Consider the following 24,735-nt stretch of genomic DNA (forward strand, 5'->3'; position numbering starts at 1 on the left):
GCAGCCCTGGTATTCGAACCCGGATGAATCACAGATCAGCTAGAATGAACCATGAGTTTTCTGGAGATTTGCTTTTTGTTCTACTTGACTTTTCTGGTGCAGATGATCAAACTCAGGTCTTTGCACATGCTTAGATAAGTGTTCTAACTGGGAGCTACATCCCCACCACGAGGGTCTTGAACGCCATTGTGGAGCCATGTTGAAGCCCGAAGCAATGGGAAAATATGTGCTATCTATACACTCCTCCAAACAGCTTCCTTTATTTTGAAGTCAGTGAGAAAAATTAAGGCTCTATCAAAGAGGTGGATAAGTATAAAGCCCCCACACCAACCAGCTGTAATTGTATGTAGGTAATGAATGTATCCACACAGCTGTAACTGCTATAACCCATCCAGCTGAGAGAAGTGAAATCTGGGGACCAGGAGCTTGGGGGCCTCGTGAGAAATTAATGTTTCCATCACACAAAAAGACGGCAGCAAAGCAAAAACAAACGGCTCTTACTTTATTTCAAATCTTGGCATTTCAAACGGGACAGAACCTGCTATTGTTAGTTTGCTATGGTCGTGTTGTCAAACTGCTTCCTAAATATTTCACTTTTACCCATAGACCTGAGCTGTTCTCAACTGTGGTCGGAGAAGCTTCATTTTGCAGTAGGCATCAGTTGGTGTGCGAATGCATAGCTGGTCCAAGTGTCGGTAATAGAGGGCTGGGTGCTCAGTTCTAAATGGGATGTCTTTCTCGGCACACCCATCACAACCACCACCATCCCGAAGGCTCGGGGAGCATTGTGGAAGATAAGCAGAAAGAACGTAAGAGCCAGAGAAGGGGAGGAATGCTGTGAAGGGCAAGCTTCTGGTCTTTACATGAGCAGAGCTCATGAACGCAGGGTGACTTTAGTCACCAACACAAGACGTGAGTAAGATTAAGCCAGCCAAACTTCCAGCATAGACAAGGGAAAGGGCTCTCCCTCGGAGAGTCCTCAAGTCGAACTCCCTTAGTGACTGCACCTCACACCAACCTCATGCTGACTTTCTTCTTCTTCTCCCTCCTCCCCCTCCCTTCCCCCTTCTCCTTCCTTTCTTCTTCTTCCTCTTCTTCTACCTGCCTCCTGTACCTCCTCACCTGCCTCGGGGCTCCTCCTGGCTCTTTTCTGAGACCCCTGGCTGGGACCGGAAGTCCAACCTTTCAATCTCCTCTGGCCAGTCATTGGCTGTTCAACCTTTTATTAACCAATCAGAGGTAGTTGGGGAACAGTCTTTACACTACGTTGATACAGGAGATTTTTCAATATTCATGACAATGCCCTCATCCCGAATGTAACCAGATCACGAGGGACAGAAGTCAGCGTCTAAATACACCACGGGGCACGAGACCCTCCTCCAATAAGTGGGTTATTAAAAAAGAAAAAAAAAAAAAGACATGAAATTGGGTTCTGGCTGTGCTGGGTGATTTGAGGAAATTGGAGGAAAAAGTAGCAGGGGATATGATCATATTTCACTTTATACACTTTTGAAAAATTTAAGAATAAAAATTTAGATATGGCATTTGCTCATCACAATTATTCTTAACATTATTTTTTAATGCAGCATTAAATTAGCATCTTTGGTTATAAATATTTTTGACATCTTGGTGGGTTTTGCTGCCAAAGGTGAGTGGCTCAACTGACCCTGGGCCTGAATCAAGCAAATGGCTTCCTCTTTGGGTATGTCCTCTGGATCTGGAACACAAACTTGGAAAACCTCAGATTTGAACTTTGACAAGCCAGGTTTCCCTGTTTTAAATTTTGTTTCCAGTGCATAGCATCTGTTGGAAATTGTGCTCTGGGGGTTGGGGAACCCAGAACCAAAACCTCCTGCCAAATTTTGCTCCATGGAAGATGCCAGTGGTTAGATGACGTAGAAGAACAACATCTGTTTTCAATGGTGTTTTTTTTTCTTTTCCTCCTTAAAATAAAATTCTTTCTAGAAAATCTGCCACCTTAAGAGATTGTCTTTGTGTCAGCATTGGCCTCTGGAAAAAAATTATAGAAATAATGAATAAAGGTTTTCTTCTCTTCTTTTGTCAAGGCTAGCTTCAAAGTCCCTACATAGCCCTCTGAGTTCTTGATTATCCTGCATCTAGCTCCCAAGTACTTGGAAGAATTTCCTTCTTAATTAAAAAGATTTTGAGGGCAGGTGGCACACATCTGAATAGCAATATTTGGGAGATGAAGAACAAGGGATCAGAATCCAGGCCATGTTTGGCTATTTGGTGAGTTCAAGGTCACCCTGAGATATCTGGGACTTTGTATCAAAAAGCAAGAAAAAAAAAGGAGGGGGTAAGACATAAGAAGGAAGAAAGAAGGAAGGAAGGAAAGGAGAGTCTGGGGGGATGGGTTTTCTAACCTAACCACAAGTCAGGTATAATCTGAATCAAACCTAAGAATGTCGATTGGCCTGGTTCCCAGTTTTGATTAAGCAACACTCAAATGTACTACCCATTGCTCAATAAGTGTCACAGAATTCCTTGAACAAAATTAAACGTGTGCTTGCTTTGAACTCTAAAGGCAAGTCATGGGACACCTTCCTGGACACCTGTTCTTAAGTGGTGTGGTGAAATGAGGTACCAGTCTGCTGTGGCAACCCCGAGAAAGCAGAGGTATCTCCACCCCGATTCCAGTGCTAGCACACAGGAAACTAGACACACAACATACAAAGGGAACAGAAGTAAAGGCACACCCCAAAGGCTCACAAAGAACTAGCTGTGTTCCCTCAGCAAGTAACTTGATCTCTCTTTTTCTTGACTGATGAATGGGTTCACTTGTACCTGACTCCTAGTGTGGGGAAATAAATAGAAGCCACAGATGTCTAAGTGGCTCCAAGTGACAACAGAGGAGTCTCCTTCTATTAGAATTAAAGTTGAAAGGTGTGTGTATGTGTGTGCACGAGTATGTATGCAATGCACTTGTTCCTGTGGATGTGTGCACACATATAGAAAGCCAGAGGTTAGCACTGTGTGCCTTCCACAATGGCTTTCTACCTTAAAATTTAGATCAGGTCTTTCACTGAACCTGTACCTGACCAATTCTGCTCAGCTAGCTGACCAGGGAGCTTCAGAGGTCTCCCCGTCTCCTCCCTGATAGTGCTGGGGATACAGTCACAACCAACTTTTGCATGTTTACTGGGCATCCAAACTCGCACCTTCACATTGGCTCAAAGGCACGTAACTGAGCCATCTCTCCAGCCCTAGAAACCTAATTGTATAGTTGGTCAAACATGGCTGTGCAGAACAAAGACTACATTTCCCAACTTCCCTTGCGGTCAGATGGGCTTGGGCGATCCCATTTTGGCCAAAGCAATGTGAGCAACATTTAAAGGTTATAAATGGAAAATGGTCAATGTTCATCAAACCCATTAATTGGGCGAGTTTTAGAATCAACACCTGTGGGTGTGTTTATGAGGGTGTTCCCAGAAAGGCTCAACTGAGTGGGGAAGACCCACCCCACCCCCCAAATTGTGGATGCCATCAACCCCTGGACTATGGCCCTAGACTGAACAAAGAGGAGAAGATGAGTGGAACCCCAGCGTTCACCTCCCTCTGCTTCCTACTGAAGCTGCTGCATGATTCCTCCACTCCCACCCCACTCCACTGACTGTTCTCTCTAACCATGAGACAAACCCTCCTTCCCTTAAGTTGCTTTTGCTTGGCATTTGAGCATAGCTCGGCGAAAGGGAGCAATGTAAGAATCAAGAGCCATCTTGGGCCAGGAGTGCAAGGGCAATGTCCTGTGAGTAAGGAGACATGAGGGAACAGCTTGCACCTTGGCCCAGATGAACGCAGGCACCTTTGTCTTTGTACCCGTCATTACTTTAAAAATGTGTCTGATCTTTTTCTTCCCTATCTCGGATTGAGCCTTGGATTTCACACGGGCTAGGTAAGAACACAGGGCTCCATCCCAGCCCTTTTCACACTTTTTATTTTGAGACATGGTCTCACTAAGCTGCCCAGCCTGGATTTGAACTCACTCTGCAGCCCGGGCAAGCCTTGTGACCCTTGCCAACTTGTAACACTCCTGACTCAGCTTCCCAAGTAACTGGCATCACAGCCCCGTGCCAGCACACCCAGCTGAGACTGCTTTTAATTATAGTCACTATAGCTAATTTTGATATGTGATCATTTGAGAACTTTCAAGCATATAAATATTAGATTGGACAACGCCTTTTGCTGTTGTTCTAGAGGATAAAAATGCAGATCACTGGCATATTGAATTTTTAAAGAGGCATGCCTTCTTTCATATATACCTACACCCTATCCATGCAAGGACAGTATTATCACATTCCCATCTGTCCTGGAACAACAGTGACCGAAATCCAATTTTAGTTGTTTTTTTTTTTTTTTTTTTTTTAAGAATCTTCCAGTTCAGAAGAACAGGAAGAAAAGGAAGTGTTTGGAAATTGAGCCTTGAACAGGTAAGGTTTCCTGAGCTGTTTGAGCCAAGCCCGGGTGCAGGCATTCAGTGAGGCATTCTTCTTCCACCATGCCACAAAGTAACTGAAGCTTTTGCAGCCAACGGAACCTCATCAGGAAACAGTACCACACTCCAGCGGAGAGATGCCAAACTGAAACTATGTGTGTTACATTCACAGGGATGCTGGGTGCTCGCTGTGCTTTTGCTTGGCAAACCAAACCAACATTTGTTCTCCATATTCCATCGACGTGAGATCAGTAGATCCTGGCGAGAAATTTCCCAGATGTAGTTTCTCCTATGACAGCCGTCAATCATCTCAGCAAGCATGGGATCCCAAGCTTGGTTTTAACTTGGGTTAAAGCAATCGGCGAGGGGCAGGCAGCCTCTCTTCTGGTGGAGCTTGCCCAGAGTCTGATGGGTTTGATTGCATGTCCTAAGACTGTTCCATGCAGTTCCTGGGAGCCCTTTAAATTGCCAAGCAATTGCCACAGATGATGCTATGTTGGAAAAAATGTCTTGAGTCTCTCTGTAAAAAAGAACGCAATGAAATGAGCTTAATGAACAGAAATTTGATGCCTCCTCTTCTTCTTCTCCTACTCTTCTTTTCTTTTCCTTCTTCTTTCCTTTCCACTTTCTCTTTCTTTACAAATGGGTTTCTTTTTTAAAAAAAAAAAAAAATATATATATATATAACTGTTTTTTACTTTATGTGCACTGGTGTTTTGCCTACGTGAGGGTGTATGTCTATGTGAGGGTGTCAGATCCCCTGGAACTGGATTTACAGACAGGTGTGGGCTGTCATGTGAGCGTTGGGAATTAAGCCTGGTCCTCTGGAAGAGCAGCCAGTGCTCTTGACTGCGGAACCGTCTTTCCAGCCCCTCCAATGGCTTTTTTAATAAAGCAAATAAGACGCTAAGAAGGATAAGTGATTTCCTGATTATGTAACTCGAATCTAATGTAGCAACTAAATTCCTTTCAGGAAACTGGACCGAGTCCCATGTAATAACAACATCCCGTTACCAGTGTCAAGATGGAATGTGGCGAGGTGGGAAGGAAATATGTTCGAAATCGAGAGCTGTGATGTCCGGCTGGTGACTCACAGAGCACCCTGGGCTCTGCTTGTGAAAGGCTGACTTGGGGCGGGTCACCTAACATTTCCGAGCCTTGGTTTTCCTAAATGGAAACAGAAACGACAACAGTGAGTATGCTGGAAGATCAAACAACGACCCCCGAGAAAATGTCAGCATCGCCCGGCATGGCTGCCACAGGATAGCGTCTTAAAGCTGAAGTCTGCTGACATTCAAATGTCTGGGTTTCGAGCTATTTTTGTTAGCAATGACGTCCTAAAAATAGGACACACTGTTTATTTGCATAGCTTGGGAGAAGAGCTATGACTCGGGTCTTCGACCAAGTAGATTCAGTGGTGGAGAACCAAAGAGCCTGGCGAGAGCCTCTTGGTTCAGACCACATCCTGGACCTCACTCCAACGAAGTTTGAACACCCGTGGAAACACAAGCCCCTCCAATGCGACCAGCCAGGCCCTTGAGAGACTCCCTTCAGGAGGAGCTAGTGTTAGACGTTTCCTGTTTCAATGAGAGGACTGGCTGACACCCTGGCTATGAGTAGTATGGGCCTCCAGATTTCATGGGCTCCTCTCCTCACTGTCACCGCTGCTCACACCTTGTTAGGGAAGCCTGTTCCTAGTTTCCAGATTAAAGATCTGGTGGGGGCCTACGCTGTCCTGGGAACTGAGCATCTATCAGAGATGTCCATTCCCTGAAATAATCCCTCCACGATCTCTTACAGGCCTATCATCTATCCTGAGACTCTAGTTAGGAATAGATTCATGGGCATGACCAGTAGACAATCAGAAGCGCCCATAGTTACTCAAAATATAGAGTAACTTCCCAAATTTGATTTTTCATTTTCATGTTTTCTTCATGTCAATAACATATATCTCACATGATTTTACATATTAACAAATGGTGTGTGTGTGCAAGCGCATGCACACACACACATGCATAGATGTGCTAGCAGTATTCTTATCATTCTTTCTTTTTTTTTAAAGATTTTTTTATAATTTATTTATTTATTACATGTAAGTACACTGTAGCTGTCTTCAGACACACCAGAGGAGGGCGCCAGATCTCATTACAGATGGTTGTGAGCCACCATGTGGTTGCTGGGATTTGAACTCAGGATCTTCGGAAGAGCAGAGCAGTCAGTGCTCTTAACCGCTGAGCCATCTCTCCAGCCCCCTTATTATTCTTTCTTATTGTATCCCTAGATTTATAAGTTGTCCTGTGTCTCAGTCCACAGTCACACACTCACGTGACTAGAAAGCCACATGCTAATTAGGTCATCAGCAATGTGAGGTTCCTAATTTTTCAAAGATTTAAATTTTTATTACATATTTAAAATTTTCGTTGTCAACTTTTAAATTTTCCATGACAATTAATAGAAGAAGGAATGAGAGTTAGTAATAATAATAATAATAATAATAATAAAGTTAATGCGGGGGCCCAGAGCGAGTGGGGCCAGAGCAAAAGGGAGAAGGGAAGGGGGAAAAAAAGTTAATGAATAAAGATACTTTATAATGTACCAAGAATGGGTATCCATGTTTATTTTTTTTAACCCTGCATATATACAAAACAGTAAATGGAAGCTCAGATTCAAAAGTTTGCGGGGAACTTACAATAAAACTGTTCATCGTGTTTCTTTAAATCCAGACTCCTCGTGTGAACTCTTAGAACCATTTAAGAGTTCAGCAAGGTACCTAGATAAAAATTAATATCGCCAAATTAACAGTGACATTATTATGTATTATCATGTACATACAGATAACTAAGGGCATAACTTTTAAAAAGTGTCCATTAATAATAGCAGTAAAACTGTGGGGAATTCGCAGACAGGCATAACAAAGGGTGACTGAGATGGAGTCAAGTTAGATCGACCCACAACACAGAGAGGTAAATGACAAGACACAACATGGGCAATACTTTCCAGTAAATACAACCGCATTGAAACTACAGTTAACATCTACAGTTTCCCCTGTGGTATCTGGCAAGTTAGTTCTTACGTTCATACTAAAGAATCAAGAACCAGAAATCACTAAGATAACAGAAAGGCACCTGGCCACACTAGACCAAAAGGCTTATCCTAAAGCCATGGCATTGGCTAACCCAGCACAGGGCACCGTCAAGGGCATGACAAACACATGCCCGTGGAAAAAGCCAGCAGGGAAAACACACGGCTGTTCAGTGAATCATACTAGGTCAGGCGCTTCTCCATCTGGAAAGAAAGAGAAAAGGAAATCCATATTCTACATATTCACAGAATGATTGTAGGACCTCACGGTAAGGAAAAAATGATATCGCTAAATCAGGCCCGAGTGGGAATTGACATGGAAGCCACCACTGTAAAGCATGAAGACAGTGTAAATTAAGAAAATATCTAATAATTTTTTTTTTTTTTAAAAAGCATGACAGTGGTTGGGTCAGGTTTAGGGGCACAGTGCTGAAAACGGGCAGGGCCAGCAAGTGCAACTTCTACTAACCCATAAAAGCGTTATTATGCTGAATATATAAAGTCTCCCAAATCAATTAAAAAAAAATGCCAAGAGAATGAGCACAAGCTAAGAGCAATGAATTCTCAGAAAATACAATCTAGCCACGCCTTTAATTCCAGCACTTGGGAGGAAGAGGCAGGTGGATCCAGACTAGCCTGGTCTACAGAGTGGTTTCCAGGACAGCCAGGACTATAACAGAGAAACCTTGTCTAGAGAGAGGAGTAGGGGGGGAAGGAAGGAGGGAGGGAGGGAGGGAGGGAGGAAGGGAGGAAGGAAGGAAGGAAGATCTAGAGGACAAAAGATACATAGCACGATATGCAAATTTTAGATGTGTTGGGTTTTTTTGTTTGTTTGTTTAATTTTCATTTCATTTCTTTGACAGAGTCTTACTACATAGCCCAGGCTGGCCTGAAACTTACTATGTAGACCAGACAGGCCTCCGATTCACAATAATCCTTCTGTCGAAGCCTTCTGGGTCATGGTGTCGCAGAACCTTAAACACAGTTTTAGACCAGTGTCAAGGTTCTGTGCCCTTGTGTGGCCATGGTGGAACTTGCCAACGGGAACACAGGCCAGGCCCTCTCTGTCATATCTTTTTATACTTTCCTGGGAGATTTGTAACTATTTAAAGTTTTTTTTTAAATAATACATCTATAGTTTATCTAAAATAATGTCTCTAGTCCACATAAGCAAGAAAAAAATATAATTTGTAGTGGGTGGGTTTTTTTGAGAAACACCATCCTCTAAGATCGACATAGCAGTTACCCTCTTGAACTCTCAGCAGCTGTAATTACCCACAGGAGACCAGGGCAAGACTGAGCCCATTAACTTTCTCTCATGCCGTGGGGAGGAGTAGGATCCTCCCTGAGGGTTTATAGCCAGTGGTTGTGAGAGCAACCGAGAGCTTTCTCTTTAGTGATGCTGCCTCCTGTAAGCTGCCTGTGCCCCTGCAGGGAACGGTCAACCACGGGCTCACCTTAGGCCGCTGGAAGCAAACCTCATGAAACCCACCGGCTCACCGGTGGGTAGAGCCACTTTGGTCTTTATTGATGTCCTCTCGCTATTGAAGAGACGCTTGTTGACCCTCTCCAGAAAAGGGTCATAAAATAGTGATACAGGGCACAGCAGAGAGGCCTACGAGGCCTACGGTTGCTTGGAACGAGTCAGATCAGTGATGCACATGTGGGTCAATGTCCTCTGATAGCCTTCTCTGTGGAACCTTCTAGTCAGTTGCTCTGGCTGCACGACCTTGCTTGAGAGTATAGATTAAACCTGATATTAAAATCAGAAGGCCTGGTTCCAAATCCCAGCCCTGACACAGTGAGGAGAGGCCTTTCGATGCCTTTCTACTTCACCTTCCCTTGGGCCCCGAGTTTCTTTATCTTCAAAGTGGTCACAGTGTAATGATGTGCCAGAAATGATGTTGTAAGGACTGGATCCAATAGTATAGGAAAGTACTTGCCATAAAAGTCGGCAGATAGGACGAGTTCCCCACACTCCTGACCAAAAAAAAAAAAAAAAAAAAAAAAAGAAAGAAAGTCAGGTTGGAGAGATGGCTCAGTGGTTAAAAGCACACTGGCTGCTATTCCAGATGACCTGGGTTCAACTCCCAGCATCCACATAGCAAGGGGATCCAGTCTTCTATTCTGGCTTCCACAGGCACCAGATACAAGGCACAGATGTGGTGCACAGACAAAAACCCATTCACATAAAAGTTTATTTTGAAGAAACAGCCTCAAATCAGGCATAAATAAATCCAAATATGCTTATCATTTGTCCCAAGCCCCTTCCTATGGATTTTCCTGGACAACTGTGTAAGTGGGATTTTGTGCTGGGTTTGAGAAGTACTGAATCGTGAGGAGTACGGCAAGGGTGAGCGTGGGTGGGTGAGGAACAAACCCAGGAAAATCCCTGGGAGTGCTGTGTTCCCTGCTGCTGGACGGTAGTGGTGAAAGAACCATGCTTCTACACACACACACACACACACACACACACACACACACACACACACTAAACACACACACAAGCACACAAACATACACACACATAAACACATACATACACACAAACACACAAATATACACACACATAAACACACACATATACATACACACATAAAGACACACAAATACATACATACACACAAACATACACACAAACACAAACACACACACACAAGAGAAAGAAAATGGAAAAAGGCTTGTCTGGTTGTGTAACCCTGAAGACTGCAAAGACTTATAACCGCAGAGAAAAGACCAACAAACTAGACCGGGGGATAGAGAAAAGGCGTGATGGTTAAAAGCATCTGCTGTGGGTGTGGTGGCAAAAGCCTTCCATGCCAGCACTCAGGACACAGAGGAAGGCAGATCGCCGAGTCCCAGGTCAGCCTGGCCTATACAGCGAGTTCTAGGCAGCCAGGAGGATTATACAGAGAACCCTGTCTCTAAAAACAAAACAAAACAAAACAACCAACAACAACAAAGAAGGGAACATTTGCTGCTGTGCCAGAATCAACCCAGGTTGGATTCCCAGGTCAGGAGCTCACAGCCACCTCTAGGGGATCTGATGTCTTCTGGATGCTACCGCTGTACACACATACATACATACATACATACATACATACATACATACATACATACATAAATAAATAAATAAATGAAAACAAAGATAACTATTTGAAAAAGGACGTCCACACCAGGTCTGGGGATCCAGCTCAGTGGGTAAAGTACTTGCCGTGCAGTCATGAGGCCCTGAGCTCTCAATCAATGCCCCCCCCCCCCCCCGGAATGCAGGGGAAAGCCACGCATAAGGATTCACTCCTTGGGTTCACTGACCAGCCAGCCTGGCAAATCAGAGAGCCCCTGACCCTAGAGGTAACCTGTCTCAAATACCAAGGGACAGTACCTGAGGAGCAGTGACCAGTGGTTGACTTGCTGGCCCCTGCATGCATGCATGCTTACATATACCCTCTTACAGAGAAAACCCCAGAGCTCAAGAAATAAGTTACCGGATAGGAGGAAAAGGAAGAAGGGGGGTGGGTAGGGGGAAGAAAGGGTGTGGGGGGAGAGGAAAAGCAAGGAGAAAGTAGATGCTATTTGATTAAGTCCAAAATAGCAGAAAGAAAGACTAGAGGCTGTGGTTTGGTTTGGTTTGGGAGCTTTGGTTTCTCTCTCTCTCTCTCTCTCTCTCTCTCTCTCTCTCTCTCTCTCTCTCTCTCTCTCTCTCCCTCCTCTGTCTCTGTCTCTCTCTTCTCTCTGTCTCTGTCTCTCTGCCTCTCTCTCTCCTCTGTCTCTCTCTGTCTCTGTCTCTGTCTGTCTCTGTCTCTGTCTGTCTCTCTGCCTCTCTCTCTTTCTTTCTTTTAGGCATTTCTGGTCAGGAACCAAACTAATTTCAAAGGAGTGAAAGCAGGCTTAATCTAGGAGAAGAGGAGGAGGATCAAGCTCTACTTTCAGTTGGCAGAAAAACATTCCAAGCGGAGAGGCGCGCACAGGCAGGAAACGTGAGCCTCGCTCAGCTCCTGCCTTTCAAGGTGCATTGGAGTCGTCGGTAAGGAGCCCACTTCAGAGCTGGCCTCTGGACCACAAAGAATGGTGGAAAGAATCGAGCTTCCCTCTCAAGTTTTAGGGACGTGTCTTCAGAAACACTCCATCAGGTTTCTAAACGGGATGAGGGGCAGGAAATGCAAGCCGTGTTTTGAAAAGCAGCTCATACAGTTTGTTGAACTATGTGAAGTATCCCCGAAGTTGACCATTGGCTCAGAATCGGTAAAATAAATGACTACTGGCAAAAAGAAAGGGCTGAGCGTAGTTTGTTTTTAAGAGTGAGATTCTCAAGGCAAAGTTTCCCCTCACCACCGTGCTTACGGGCGATTCCTACCACAGAGAGGACTTGTTTCATTTTTGACAAGACCTTAAGAACCCCAGTAAATCCAAGGGTAATACCGTCACATATTTTTCAAAAGTAATAAAGCCCAGGCAATGAAAGAAGTCGCAATAAATCTTAACTTTCAGAACTGCTGACAAGACTTGGGACCCCGTGCTTCTGACTGGATTATTCAATTTGACATTTGAAGAAAATGTAGTCAAACCTGCCTCAAGGACCGCTTACATAACCACAGGACTTTTTTTTTTTTTTAACTCTTATTTAAAACGCAAAGATCAATGGTATGCAAGTTCAAGCCCTCCCCTTAACTACCAGCGTTCTAGTGCTCAAAACTGATTCATGACATCTTTTTCTAGCAACCCAGTGACTGTGGATTCACATTCTAAAGTGCTGAAACAACAGAGTTCTCAAGCAAACCAACTGCCTTCATGATAGAGTGCCAAAGGAAAACGATTGTATCTAAAGAAACACGAGTTGGAACACTTCTTAGGGAGAGGAAAAATCCTAGTAAGAACCCTTGTCATAGGGGGGTGGGGGACACGGGGGTGTCCCCACTCACTCAGAGGAGAAGGGGAAAGGATTGTGGGAGGGGGTGACAAGAAGGGGGGCAGTAAGTGGGAGTAAAGTGAATAAGTAAAAAAAAGAAAAAGAAAAAGAAAAAAAGAACCCTGGTCAGTTGCTAGTAAAGGACTTTGGAAAAGAATAGCTTCTAAAGCAGGTGTTTCTCAACCTGTGGTGGTGACCCCTTGCGGGGTGGGACGAAAGTGACCCTTTCATAGGGTCCCATACCACATATCCTGCATACCAGTTATTTATATTGTGATTCATAACAGTAGCAAAATTGCAGCTATAAAGTAGCAACAAAAATAATTTTATGGTTGGGGGGGAGTCACCACAATATGAGGAACTGTATTAAAGGGTCTCAGCATTAGGAAGGGTGAGAACCCCTGGACTAAAGTCTTTATGGATGTTAAGAAAGAAAAAAGAAAAAAATTAAAAGAGGTGGTAGACGTTGTAACAATTAAAACATCTTTGTTTCACTTTTCGACTTTTAAACAGAATCTTGAAAGGAGCTGTAAAAATGAAAGCCCCGCAGGCTGGGTGTGCAGGCTCTGGGCAAAGCAGGAAAGGGAGATTCGGAGTTAAAGCCAAGTGTCCAGTCTAAGTGTCCTTCCTAGCTTGACATCATCTGCCCCACCCTTGCAACCCAAGTTACATTTGGTATTATTAACTTGAATGCATTGTCACTGTAATTCACGTTGATGGAAAAGGCAGATAAAGGCATGAAAATATTAAAGGCGTTGGCGCTTAGAAGCCTCATTTCCCACTAATTGCAGAAACAATTTCTGTCTGAATTTCTAAGCAAGTAAGTCCCCAGGTGCTTCCTGACCGTTGAGAGGACCATTCTATTTCAGGACATCATTTCGCCTCCCTCACTCTTCCAATGTGCCCCTCCTGTATTACTGGACACTGGTTTGAAATCAGAGGCTTTTATTAGCAGGTTCCTCAGCCCTGTTGATTTGTCTCCTCTATCTGAAAGCACAATTTTGGACCTAGAATGGGAAGTTTCTTTTTGTTTTAACTGGTTTGGTTTGAGTTTTGCTGTTTGTTTTTCTTTGTTTTCCTCTTGGATGCCACCCAGACACCCCCCCCCCCATCCCAATGTGACTGTCTTTGAGTTTTGAGAGTGAGGGAGTTTGCTTTTAAAATAGCCATTTTTTTCAGTCAAGTGGTTATTTGAGGAATTATGACAACTGTCAACACTCTACACAACCCCCACCCTCAAGGTTGACTATAATCTAAAAGGCTATGGGGGAGGGGGCAGTGCTACTAGGATTGCCGATAATGCAATTTAATAGCAGCTTGAATCCCAAGTTCTAAAACTTGACTCATCCATTGGAACCTGGTTTCATCTGTAATGTTTCTACCTAGAAAACTCAAGTGAGGAGCTAAATGGACCGTTTGGTGCAGGTGGAACGCTTTGAGCCACTAAACTCACAAGCAAGCCAAATATCCCTTTGGGGGCAAGATCTAGATATAGTGTATAGCCACCCTCAGGCAAAGCTAATCCCCTTGCTGGATCACCTTTCAGTGGCAGGAAATTAATTTTGTGGTTCCTAGAACCGGGCTCCCATCTGGTGTCGGGAGGCTGGTACAAAGAAAGGCAGGGGGAGGAGAAACTTTTGCTATGGTTGTGTTTAGTCAGTGTTTCTGAAGTGAATTAATTGGTGACAACACTCTTACACATGAAACAAACCCCTTCCCAATCCCACCCTAGAGTTTCTCAAAGCAGCTAGTTTTCCAGAGCCACATGCCACAGCCGTTGATGTCCCTGGAGACTGGGATGAGTTTGTCACGGCTGGCTTCTTGCTAGTTTCTAAAGGCCCTGGCAGAGAATTGCACACTCCAGAGACCTCTGTTTGGGACTTGAAATTTAACTTTAAAGACACTTAATTAGCAACTTAACACAAGCTGATTTGCTCTCGGTAACAAATGTGTCATTTAAATATTAACTGTTTTCAAGAAAGCCTGGTAAAGGCTGGAGATGTGAAAGATAATAACTTATTTATGTCTGAAATATTGCTAGGACTACCCGCCTTTGAAAACCTTCTAACATGTCCCATGTGAGTACCCCGTCACCAAAAAAGTTCCAGGGGCAGGGATTTACTCCGTGTGTTTGTGCCCATAAACACACAGAACATTCATAAGCCCAGAGGCTTTAATACACTGTTGTTTGTGAGGGCAGAGACAACCTAACCGTCCACTGATGGGGACCAAGCCTGTCAACAAGTGTGTTCATGGGCTGGAATATGTAAAGAGCTGGGATCTGAGTAAGGACATGAAAAGCTATCCAGACCCCAAACAGCAAACCTGAGAAGCAAATTAAAGAGCAGAATGTATGTACGCATGATACTGCTTGTGTGTGCTTTTTAAAAAGTGATTAAAATTAGATGCTTCTATGACATTAGAACATTCTGAAATAGTTTTTTACAAATAGATAAGAGGTCCTAGGGGATGGAGTGGGGAAGGAGGTAGGCAGTCCCGTCCCTCCGTCATAGTGACTTGCTGAACTAGCTAGATATTTTTTTTAACCCCGAGTAGGTTGCTGTCAGAATAACTGAGAAACTAGCTAATAGAAGATTATATTTACTTTGGATTAACAGAAACAAGAGAGGTGCTTTGTTTGCAGACAGTGGCAGCCAGGTTCCCAACTCTGTTTGTAGGAGGTAAACGGTGGGGGCAGAGGGGTGGGTGTAGAAGAAGGTGTTAACCCATTCACTGTAGAGGAAAGCGGCGCCGTGCGCTCAGCGCAATGCGCATTTGGTGACATCTCCTCTGTAGCTGTGGCCTGACATAAGGACCCCACCCCACCCCCTGAGACCCGCAGGGCGCCTGGACGCCAGGAGGAGCTGCCACTCCCAGATGGCTGCAGAAAAAGAACGTCTTCTGCGTCAGCCGTCAGCCGGTGGCACCTCAGCCCTTCCCTCTGCTCAGCCAGGGCGAGCCCCAGACAGCGTAGCCCCCCCTCCTCCCCGCAGAAAGAATGGAGACCGGAGAGGAGATCTCTCTCTCTCTCTCTCTCTCTCTCTCTCTCTCTCTCTCTCTCTCTCTCTCTCTCTCTCTCTCTCACACACACACACACACACACAGCTTTCTCCCTGATTGATCCCTCTCCCTATCCAGTTCCTCGAAATAGCCAAAGCTGGCCCTAGTCCTCACCATGTTTGTAAATCAAGGTCGAATTGCTTCCAGGTTCTACTTGAGTTTTTGTGGGTGCTTTAACCAGACCAAGTTTTCGGTCCTAAGGCCTCATTAACCTACTAATTAAATGGCAAGTCTTTCAGAAGATCTGTAGCTTTTTTTTTTTTTTTTAAAGTTCTTCCAAATCTAAAATATTTACTCCTGGGCTCCCTAGCTGAAGTGTATCTCACGAAGCTGCTTTTTTGTTTTCAATAGTCATTTTGTTCCAAGAGGCTTCAGTGTACTGCCAACAAGTAAAGACTTGCTATCCACCCGCTGGCCTTAGAGAGAAGCCAGGGAGTTTAAAGAAAAAGTAATGCGTGTATCACCAGGTTCCCTCTGTCTGTCTCTGTCTGTCTGTCTGTCTGTCTGTCTGTCTGTCTCTCTCTCTCTCTACCTCTCTCTCTGTTTCATTCCTTTATAATAGCGTCTTAACTCGCATCCAAGATACTTAGGACATAAATGAAGAAAAAGACTGTGATTTGCTCGCCTGAACTGGGAGGCTAACTTTCAACAACAGTCTGTTTCTCCCAACCCGGCTCTTCTTGAAAAAAAACAAAACAAAACAACAACAACAAAAAACAGAATAGAACAGCAAACAGCAATCAGACCTTCAAGACTAACCTGAGTCCTCCCTCTCAGCCAGACTAAGAAATGTTATTAGAAACTTGAGGAAAAGGTACCCCGTTTTTCCTAAGTTGTGGGACTAATCTGGTGTCAGTAGCTAAAGCTGTTATTTTCCTTATTGGAAGAAGTCCAGATACTCAGTTATTTTTGAAGAAAGGCCGTCTAAACAATCCAGGCCGTTGTCCGCCTCTCGGCTTTGGCACTCCCAGGACATGCTGGGAACAGCCCTCGAGACTGAAGTTCCTTTATGTTTTCAGCCACTTGAGAAAAAGTTCTGCCACAAAGTTCTAATGACATGAAGTCCTACAAATCAGCTTGGAAACGTCTAAATGTGTTTTTCCTAGAAAAAAGTGCCAGACATCGATTTTATCTGGCAACCATCAAAATATATCAGACCGCAAAACTATACATTCCTGGACCTCACATGAAGCACGGTGAGGGACCTCAGTGAGCCAATCCCAGAGCTCAGCTACAGTGGCATCTGCAGTTCACAGCCCAGGCAGCCGAGCTGACACTAACCTCTGCTGAGACCCAGGCTCACGACAGCAAAAGAAAACCAAACCAAAGTTTAAAAAAATAAAATAAAATAAAAAAATTTTAAAAGCATAAAAAGCAATGAGCGGGACATTTCTAATCCATCTTTTCTACTTCCAGCTTGAGGTACCATTAAATGCATTCTTTAACTCGTTACACAGAAAACAACACAGAAGCTCACGTGAATACATTATTTATTTGCAACTGCAGCTTCTAAAACTGGTATTGATAAATAATACAGTGACCTCAAAACAGGAACTATCTTTGGAAAGAATAAGTCTTCACACAGTCATTTATTCAGCATCGACTATGAAAAAGTAGAGTTGGGCTACAAACTACGGGGCACTGTCTGCATACCGTTTACACTCCAGCCCAGGAGCAATAGGATGGAGCTTCAAGAGGTGTAGGCCTAAGTTAGACCAGGCTTGTATAGGAAACATGAAGGAAATGGAAGGAAGAGTTCAAGGCCAGCCTTGGTGATGCAGGAAGATCAAAGCCAGCTTGGGCTACATGAGAGTGCCTCAGAAATCATAAAACAAAAGTCAGGACAGACAGACAGACAGGGGGAGAGCCAAGGAGACTGCTTTTCAGTACAGCTTTCCATACTCGACCACTGATGAAAACAAACTACATGTATTGTGTGGGTGAAATTTTTAGAAAAGGTGGCAACAGGGAGGAAGGAAAGGGTGTGATGAGCATAAAAAGATGGTCACCCCCAGGAGGCCTCGACCCTCCACGAAGAACACAGGCAACCAAGCTGAGACCTGGATAGTCTTCCCGTGGGAGGATCGCACCAATTGGTTAGCCAATACCAAATGGTCAGCCCTGAAACCACATGTACAATTTGCACTGTGCAGACTAAGAAGGTTGTATTTATGTCTTTAGAAATATTACATATGTGTGTGTATATGTGTGTGTTTGTGTGTATAGATATACATGTATGTGTGTATAGATATACATGTATGTATGTAACAAGTTAGTGATAAAAAAAAACCCATGCATTTGAATGTAAGCAAGGAAGGGAAAGCGATGTCAGTATAATCTTTAAAAATAAAAAATAGAGCAATAGATATCCATCTTCAGGGTTTGGGTTGGTTTGTTGGTTGGTTGGTTGGTTGGTTTTTCAAGACAGGGTTTCCCTGTGTAGCCCTGGCTGTCCTGGAACTCACTCTGTAGCCCAGACTGGCCTCGAACTCAGAAATCTGCCTGCCTCTGCCTCCCAAGTGCTGGGATTAAAGGCGTGCGCCACCACGCCCGGGTAGGGTTTTTTTTTAAGTGTAGAACATACTTTGTACTATAAGCAGTAAGTGTAATCTCATATGGAACACCAGATTTGCACGGGTGATAATCTCCCATCCTTTGCTCATTCCGCCGCCTCTGTTGATAGACTCACATCTGAAGGGCGGCTCCTTCTTGTTGAGAAGATGCCGACAATGACCACGGAAACTCTTTTCCTCCTCAAGCCCATGGCCCGGAACATTTCAGCTCTGGGCCCCTTGCAAGTCTAGGTCTGTGGTTGAAGGGCTCTGGATCTCATGTCTGAGGCTATCACTCTACACTCAAAAGCCTGTAAGGGTTTTCAGGTAAGCATTTAACAATTCTGAAAGGCAGGCAAACAAACAAACAAACAACCTTCATGCTGATCTGTCCTCCAGGCCAAGTCATCTTCTATGCATCAGGTTAGAAATCACCTCCTCCCTGCTTTCTCCCTAGATTTCCTCAGACAAATCTAGGTGTTCCCTCACAGGGTACACTGTTTTTCCAATCTACAAGTATCTTTGTGTATCAAAGTGGGGTTGGTTGGCTCCAGGAACTTGGACAAGACATCCCAAACCTTGGATTTACCTTATGCATTAACCGTGCATATTTACCTTATGCAGAGCATTTGTATGTAATTCAAGGGCCGACTTTAAATCATCTCTAGATTGCTTATGATGCAATATCACACTTATATGTTATGGATTTGGTTTATTGCTTATATTGTTTAATTGGGTTACCAAATTACACAGGAATTTGCACGACTACATGTAAGATGAAGATGCCTCGGGTCCCTGCCCCCAGTTGGCTCTAATTGGAAAATAAAGTTGCAGGTGGCTAATGGCTAGGCAAGGAGACGGAGGTGGGACTTTAGATTTCATGGGCAAGGGAACCCAGGGAAAAGGACAGATTTAGAATCACTTTGCAAGGGAAACAGAAAAATCAGGCCTGAGAGCTGGAGAAGCAGGAGCATACAGCCACGAAAGAACCGGGAAGAGCGGACCCAAGGGTCCCTCATTTGGGTCTAAGGTAGCAAAGATGGAATTTAGATTTTAGTAAGTAATAATTCAGGAGTATGGGGGAGGGCGTTAGCAATGTGGAAATTTGAGAGTGGCCCAGACATTGCACTGTTTAAGGCATATTAAAATACAAGGCTGAGCTTGCGCATGCGCATGCGCGCGCGGGGGGGGGGGGGTGATTTGAGTATCGATAAGTAACTAAAACGACGTTTATACCAAACACCTGTTACACTGACTGGGAGGCAATGAGGGAGACAACCTGTGTGTGGTCAGAACAATCACAGCCTTCTAAAAATATCTTTTACTTATGTTGCCTGACTGCATGGGTTAACACCTACAGATTTAGAGGCATTATCCAGCACTCCCATTGGCCCAGGCTTCGTATCCCTCAGTTTCATTGGTCTACGATCGACTGTGGTCTGAAAATGTCAGGTAGTGAACTCCAATACTGAAGATAGCAATAATGAATTCTATGTTATTCTTTGCCATTGTTAACATTATACTGTGTCTACTTATAAGTGAAGCCTTCCTATAGAGGTGTGTGTGTGTGTGTGTGTGTGTGTGTGTCTGTGTGTGTGTGTGTGTGTCTGTGTGTGTCTGTGTGTGTCTGTGTGTGTCTGTGTGTGTGTCTGTGTGTCTGTGTGTATGAGACACAGTATATACCATCCTTGACTTTAAGCATCCCTTAGAGCAGAGGTTCTCAAACTGTGGGGATTGACCCCATGGTGGGGGTGGGGGTCAAACAATCCTTCCACAGGAATCACCTAAGACCATCAAAAAAAAAAAGAGATGTTTACATTACAATTTGTAACAATAGCAAAATTACAGTAGTAGTAACTAAATAATTTTATGATTGGGAGTTGCCACAACATGAGGAACTGTATTAAAGTGTCACAGGAAAGTTGAGAACCATTGCCCTGGCGTCTCCCAACTCATCCCTCAAAGATGTCAACAGGACCTATCCTGTAATTTTGGAATTGTGATTTGCTTAAGGACAGAGAGTGTTCTTTCAACTTTCCTACGACCCTGTTTTATGCATGATCTAAGTAGATGTTTAATAAATATTTGTGGGCTGACTGTGTGAATAAGCAGATGGATAAAATATCTAACTAAATAAGCAAGTGAGAGAGATAAATACGAAGAGGGAGAATATCAACAATGTGGAAATTTTCAATACAGGTTAGTATAGAAAACCTGAGATGTAGCACTAAAGAAAACCTGAATTCTGCTTTAAAGTAAGTACATTTCCATGTCCTAGTTTTGTCAGACATAGCAATTTAAAAATTCAGTAGAGGCTCACTGTTGAGACACAGCTTGTTATTCTGGATACACAGCTGCCTTCTGTAGAAAAAGACAGTGTAGGACTCAGTTGTTGAAAATTAGAATATAGTCCTCACAAAAGCAATTTAAAAATCAGTGATTAGCTATCAATTTATCATTTAAAACAAAAAAAGCCCATTGTAGTTGAAATGTACCTAAAAAGGCTCATGTTTGGTTGAAAACTGATTTAAAAAAAAAAAAAAAGTTGGGCATGGTGAAGGATGCCTATAATCCCAGTGCTTAGGAATTAAAAACAGAAAGATCACGAGTTCAAGACCAGCCTCAGCTACATAGTTCAAGGTTAGCCTGTGCCACATGAAACTCATATCTAAAAAAAGAAAGAAAACTTGGAAGGAAGAGAGAGAGAGAGAGAGAGAGAGAGAGAGAGAGAGAGAGAGAGGAGGGAGGGAAGGAGGGAGGGAGGGAGGGAGGGAGAAAGATGGAGGGAGGGAGGGAGGGAGGAAGAAAGAAAGAGGGAGGGAGGTAATGCTGAATAGGTGGCTTAGGTAAAGGAGTAATCCCTGAACGTGAGTGAGTATATAATTTATTTGTGTTGAATTATTCACACTGTAGAAAGACAGGATTAATTTCCTTTGGGAACTGAAGAGTTGGTCTGTTTTGGAATCGCTGCTGCCTTATTCCCACTCTTTGAACATGATGAATTCTCCAACCTGCCCAACATGACTTCAACCAGGAGCTTTAAACTATTGCCAGGCTAAGTGATCTGATGCCTGCATTCCTCTATTCTCTCCCTGATTGCTGTATCAGTCTATTTTCTGCTGGCTTAACAGACACCCTTAGAGTGGATGAGTTAGAAAGAAAGGAGATAAGGTGAGCTTCCAGAGAAAGCCAAGCTTACAACTCCTGGTGACTAACTTCCATTTGCATCAAGTTGCAAAGCAAGAACTTACTCTGTGAAAAAACAGCATCGAAGGCTCTACCAGCTGTCATCTCTATCAGATTAGCAAGTAAATTTCAACCTGATTCTCTCTTGCTGGCAACAAAGGGCACCAAAACCATTGTGGGTGTCAAGAGCAGAAGTGGGCACCCCTGCTTTAAGACAGATCCAGGAGGAACGGTACAGGATGGTGTATACCTATAGTCCCAGCTGGGCAGGAGGCCAGAAACAAAGTATCAGTGGTACAGGAGGGTGTATACCTATAGTTTCTGCTGGGCAGGAGGCCAGAAACAAAGTATCAGTGGTATAGGATGGTGTATACCTATAGTCCCAGCTGGGAAGGAGGCCAGAAACAAAGTATCAGTTGATGGAGCCAGGGAGTAGACCACCAAATACAAAAGATGGTTAGGGGCTGGAGAGATGGCTCGGTGACTAAGAGCACTTGCTGCTCTTTTGCAGAGGACCGGGGCCACAGTTCGGTTCCCAGCATCAGAGCCTCCTCCATCACAGCCAGGATCTAAAAGCCCAAGTCTATACTCTGAATACAGGCCAGGGCTCAAAGATTCATGGCTCAGAAAACAACATAAAATTCCTCTTACCATACTAAAAACAGTCTACTGACTCTGACTGTGAAAAGGGAAAAAACAATTTAGGGTAGAGAGAATCTCTTTCCCCAAATAAGCCAGAGCCTATGATAGCATAGAGGCAAAAATCTATGCTAAAACTTAAGTCAATCTGAGACCACCCAACAAAATATAGAGTTTGCCCCTCTGTCTCCTCCCATCCTGATGTGCTCATAGGTGAGGGTAACTTCCTGAAAGAGACTGACTGTAGACATCAGTACTGCAAGCTCTACATTCTACACATGTAGTATCTGAGCCTCTAAGAAGCTCGGCGTTTGGTCCAAGACAAAGCAACTAGAAATAGTCTCTTCCCATTCCCAGTTCAGAATGGCACCCACTGTGCCACTGCTCCCTGCTTTCCTGAAAAGGCAGAGTTGGCTCAGCTCGCCCAGAGTGGAAGCTGGTATCAAACAGAAAGCTTCCAGACCCAGAGCTCCAAATTAATCTGGAACAAATCTGGGACAAATCTGAGCCCGGTGACAAACTTGAACATCTTGTCTGCCTCTCCACTCCTCTCCCAGGCACCTGCTTCCTGCCTGCCCGCCACACATCTCTCACTCTTCACCTCTAAGTCCTACCACCCAGGGAGTCCAGAAGGACAGTACACAGCACAAGCCTAAGCCAGTTCTCTCATGTAAGGAATGCTTTATCAGACTAAGAGGAGAGGAGAGCATGGTGTCACTCATAGCTATAACCCTGCGTTGTGTTCCATAGTCTCCATACAGGTACAGACTCCTAGTCGTAGGGCAGTATTGCTGGGCGCTACAGTTTCCATCTTCAAGCATCTGTTTTATTTTCAATAAAAGGAGTCTGTAATGCTCCTGGCTGTTGTGGAGATTAACCAATGGGGCATGAGACAGACCAGACTATTGAATAAATATGAATCCTGTCTTCTCTATCTCTTCCCATAAGGTAAGAGGGCCTCTATAATGTGAGAGTGTGACTCTTCCCTGAGTTCCTAATGAATAATATAACAGGTACCAAATGAATATAAATAGAAGGTTAACACCTTGATTTATTAGGCCTTGGTCCCAAGACTTTGTGGATGGGGACAGGAGAGATGGCTCTGACACCAGGAGCATTTACTGCTCTTCCAGAGGACCGGAATTCAATTCCCAACTCCCACATAGCAGCTCAGAACCATAATCTGACATCTTCTTCTGGTCTTTTCTGGGTATCTACATGAATGTGTGTGTGTGTGTGTGTGTGTGTGTGTGTGTGTGTGTGTGTACATACACATTACATGCACACATACATAAAATATATCATTAAAAAAAAATAAAGACTTGAAGGATATCCATTCTCTGCAACTCTAAACTCTACAGATAACACTGTAACGGATGAGAAAAAGATGCTGAATCAGAAAGCGCCCGGTCCACCAGGAAAAGGTAACACTCCCCAATATAAAAGAGGAACACAATTTTGAAGACAATGATTGCCAGTTTCCGGGAAAGTAGCTCACTTGGTCAAGAACTTGCCTGGAGCCCAGGAAGCCCTGGCTTCACTGCATTAACAGGCTTGATACAGGCAGGCACATACCTGTAATCCCAGCAGCTGAAAGACGGAGGCAGGAGGGTCAGGAGTTCAGGATAACCCTTAGCTCTACATCGAGTTCCAATTCGAGTCTAGGATACCTAAGGCCCTGTCTTAGAAGAAGAATTTTTTTTTCCGCTAAAGCTGTTCAATCCTACCCCAGCTCAAGAGCAAGGATTGGTACACAGGGTGATAGAAATAAACTGGTCATAGTCTTGAGAGCCCTGGGTACCTAATGAGAGACTCGGAAGAGCCCCTCATCACACCAGTGAGGCTTCACCCCTTTTTCTTTGCCCAACCCTATTACTGCCTTCAATATACTTAAATAATAATGACATGAAGCCATTTTTCTGACAGTGGTTCCAGTGAGAATGAACGGAGAGGAAGCAGAGGGTTTGTCTGACAGCAGGCACTCTCTCCGCCCTTTATCACCACATAATGGAGAACAGGTAGGTAAATAAAATACACAAAACAAGAACACACTTACTTTCTGACCAAACCCACGATTCCGTCTACTACCTAAGGGAACGCAGTTCATCAGTTCATCTGGGTGACGAAAGTCAAAGTGGGAAAACAACTTCCCTGGGCAGAAAACAACATGGGGAGGGTTTTCCTGAAAGACTAAGAAAGATCATAGCAACACAAGATCAAAATCTGAACAGGAAAAGGGCTGCCCAAAGAACAGAAGGGAAAAACCATTTGGCAAAAAGGCTATCTTTTTATCTTAACATGACTGGAAACTGGGACAGTCTAGGAAAAATATATGAAGTCCTGTGATGATTTAACTAGCAAATGTGTCTTATTTCGCCGCAGCGAAGGGGCTCTCTGGAAGGAACTTAGGCTGAAACAGAAGAGGAAGGCAGCTGGTGTTATTTTCTTAGCTCGCACCAAGGCTCTCTCTGGCTTGAGTCTCCCTTCCCTCTGTTCCTCACTGAGATGAGGCCACAGACGGGCTGTATAACCCGTCACAAACTGCTCCTGCTCGAGGGGCAGCGCCTTCTTCTCCAAGTGAAGAATGGAGTTCAAAGTGAGAGTTGTCTATAAAAGCAGTTTTATTTTTATGGCTCAGTAAATGTTTATGGAAGTGAGTCCCCCGTCAGACTTGGCAGCTCAGACCTCCCTTGTGGACAGAGCTGAGGACAGGGTGGGTAGGAAGACCACAATGACTGCTTCAGCTGACCCGCTAGTCAGGCATTTGGGACAAACGGGGCTTTTAGAGGCTGACTCCAACAACAGCTGTCCCTTAAGCTGAGTGCGAGGTAAGGTGACTTACTCTGAAACCACAT

General features: G+C 44.1%; 1 protein-coding gene across 10 annotated transcripts in view; it reads right to left on the reverse strand.

Moving 5' to 3' along the window:
* Positions 1-480: 480 nt before the first annotated feature.
* Positions 481-24,735, reverse strand: part of Socs2 (suppressor of cytokine signaling 2) — a 33,419-nt gene continuing 9,164 nt past the window's right edge. For 5 of the 10 annotated variants that reach the window (XM_017313899.2, XM_017313896.2, XM_017313897.2 and 2 more), the window contains 2 exons: positions 5,468-5,620; positions 481-4,973 (listed from right to left, as the gene is read on the reverse strand). In XM_017313899.2, the coding sequence (XP_017169388.1) occupies positions 4,914-4,973; positions 5,468-5,620 (213 nt within the window). In that variant the 3' untranslated portion in view covers positions 481-4,913. Of the gene's footprint in view, positions 4,974-5,467; positions 5,621-7,141; positions 7,224-8,389; positions 9,515-24,735 lie in introns of those variants that run through there. The other 5 variants (XM_006513515.4, XM_017313901.2, XM_030245028.1 and 2 more) reach the window with 3 other exon arrangements.

Source organism: Mus musculus, chromosome 10 (genome assembly GCF_000001635.26).
Source record: "Mus musculus strain C57BL/6J chromosome 10, GRCm38.p6 C57BL/6J".
NCBI lineage: Eukaryota > Metazoa > Chordata > Mammalia > Rodentia > Muridae > Mus > Mus musculus.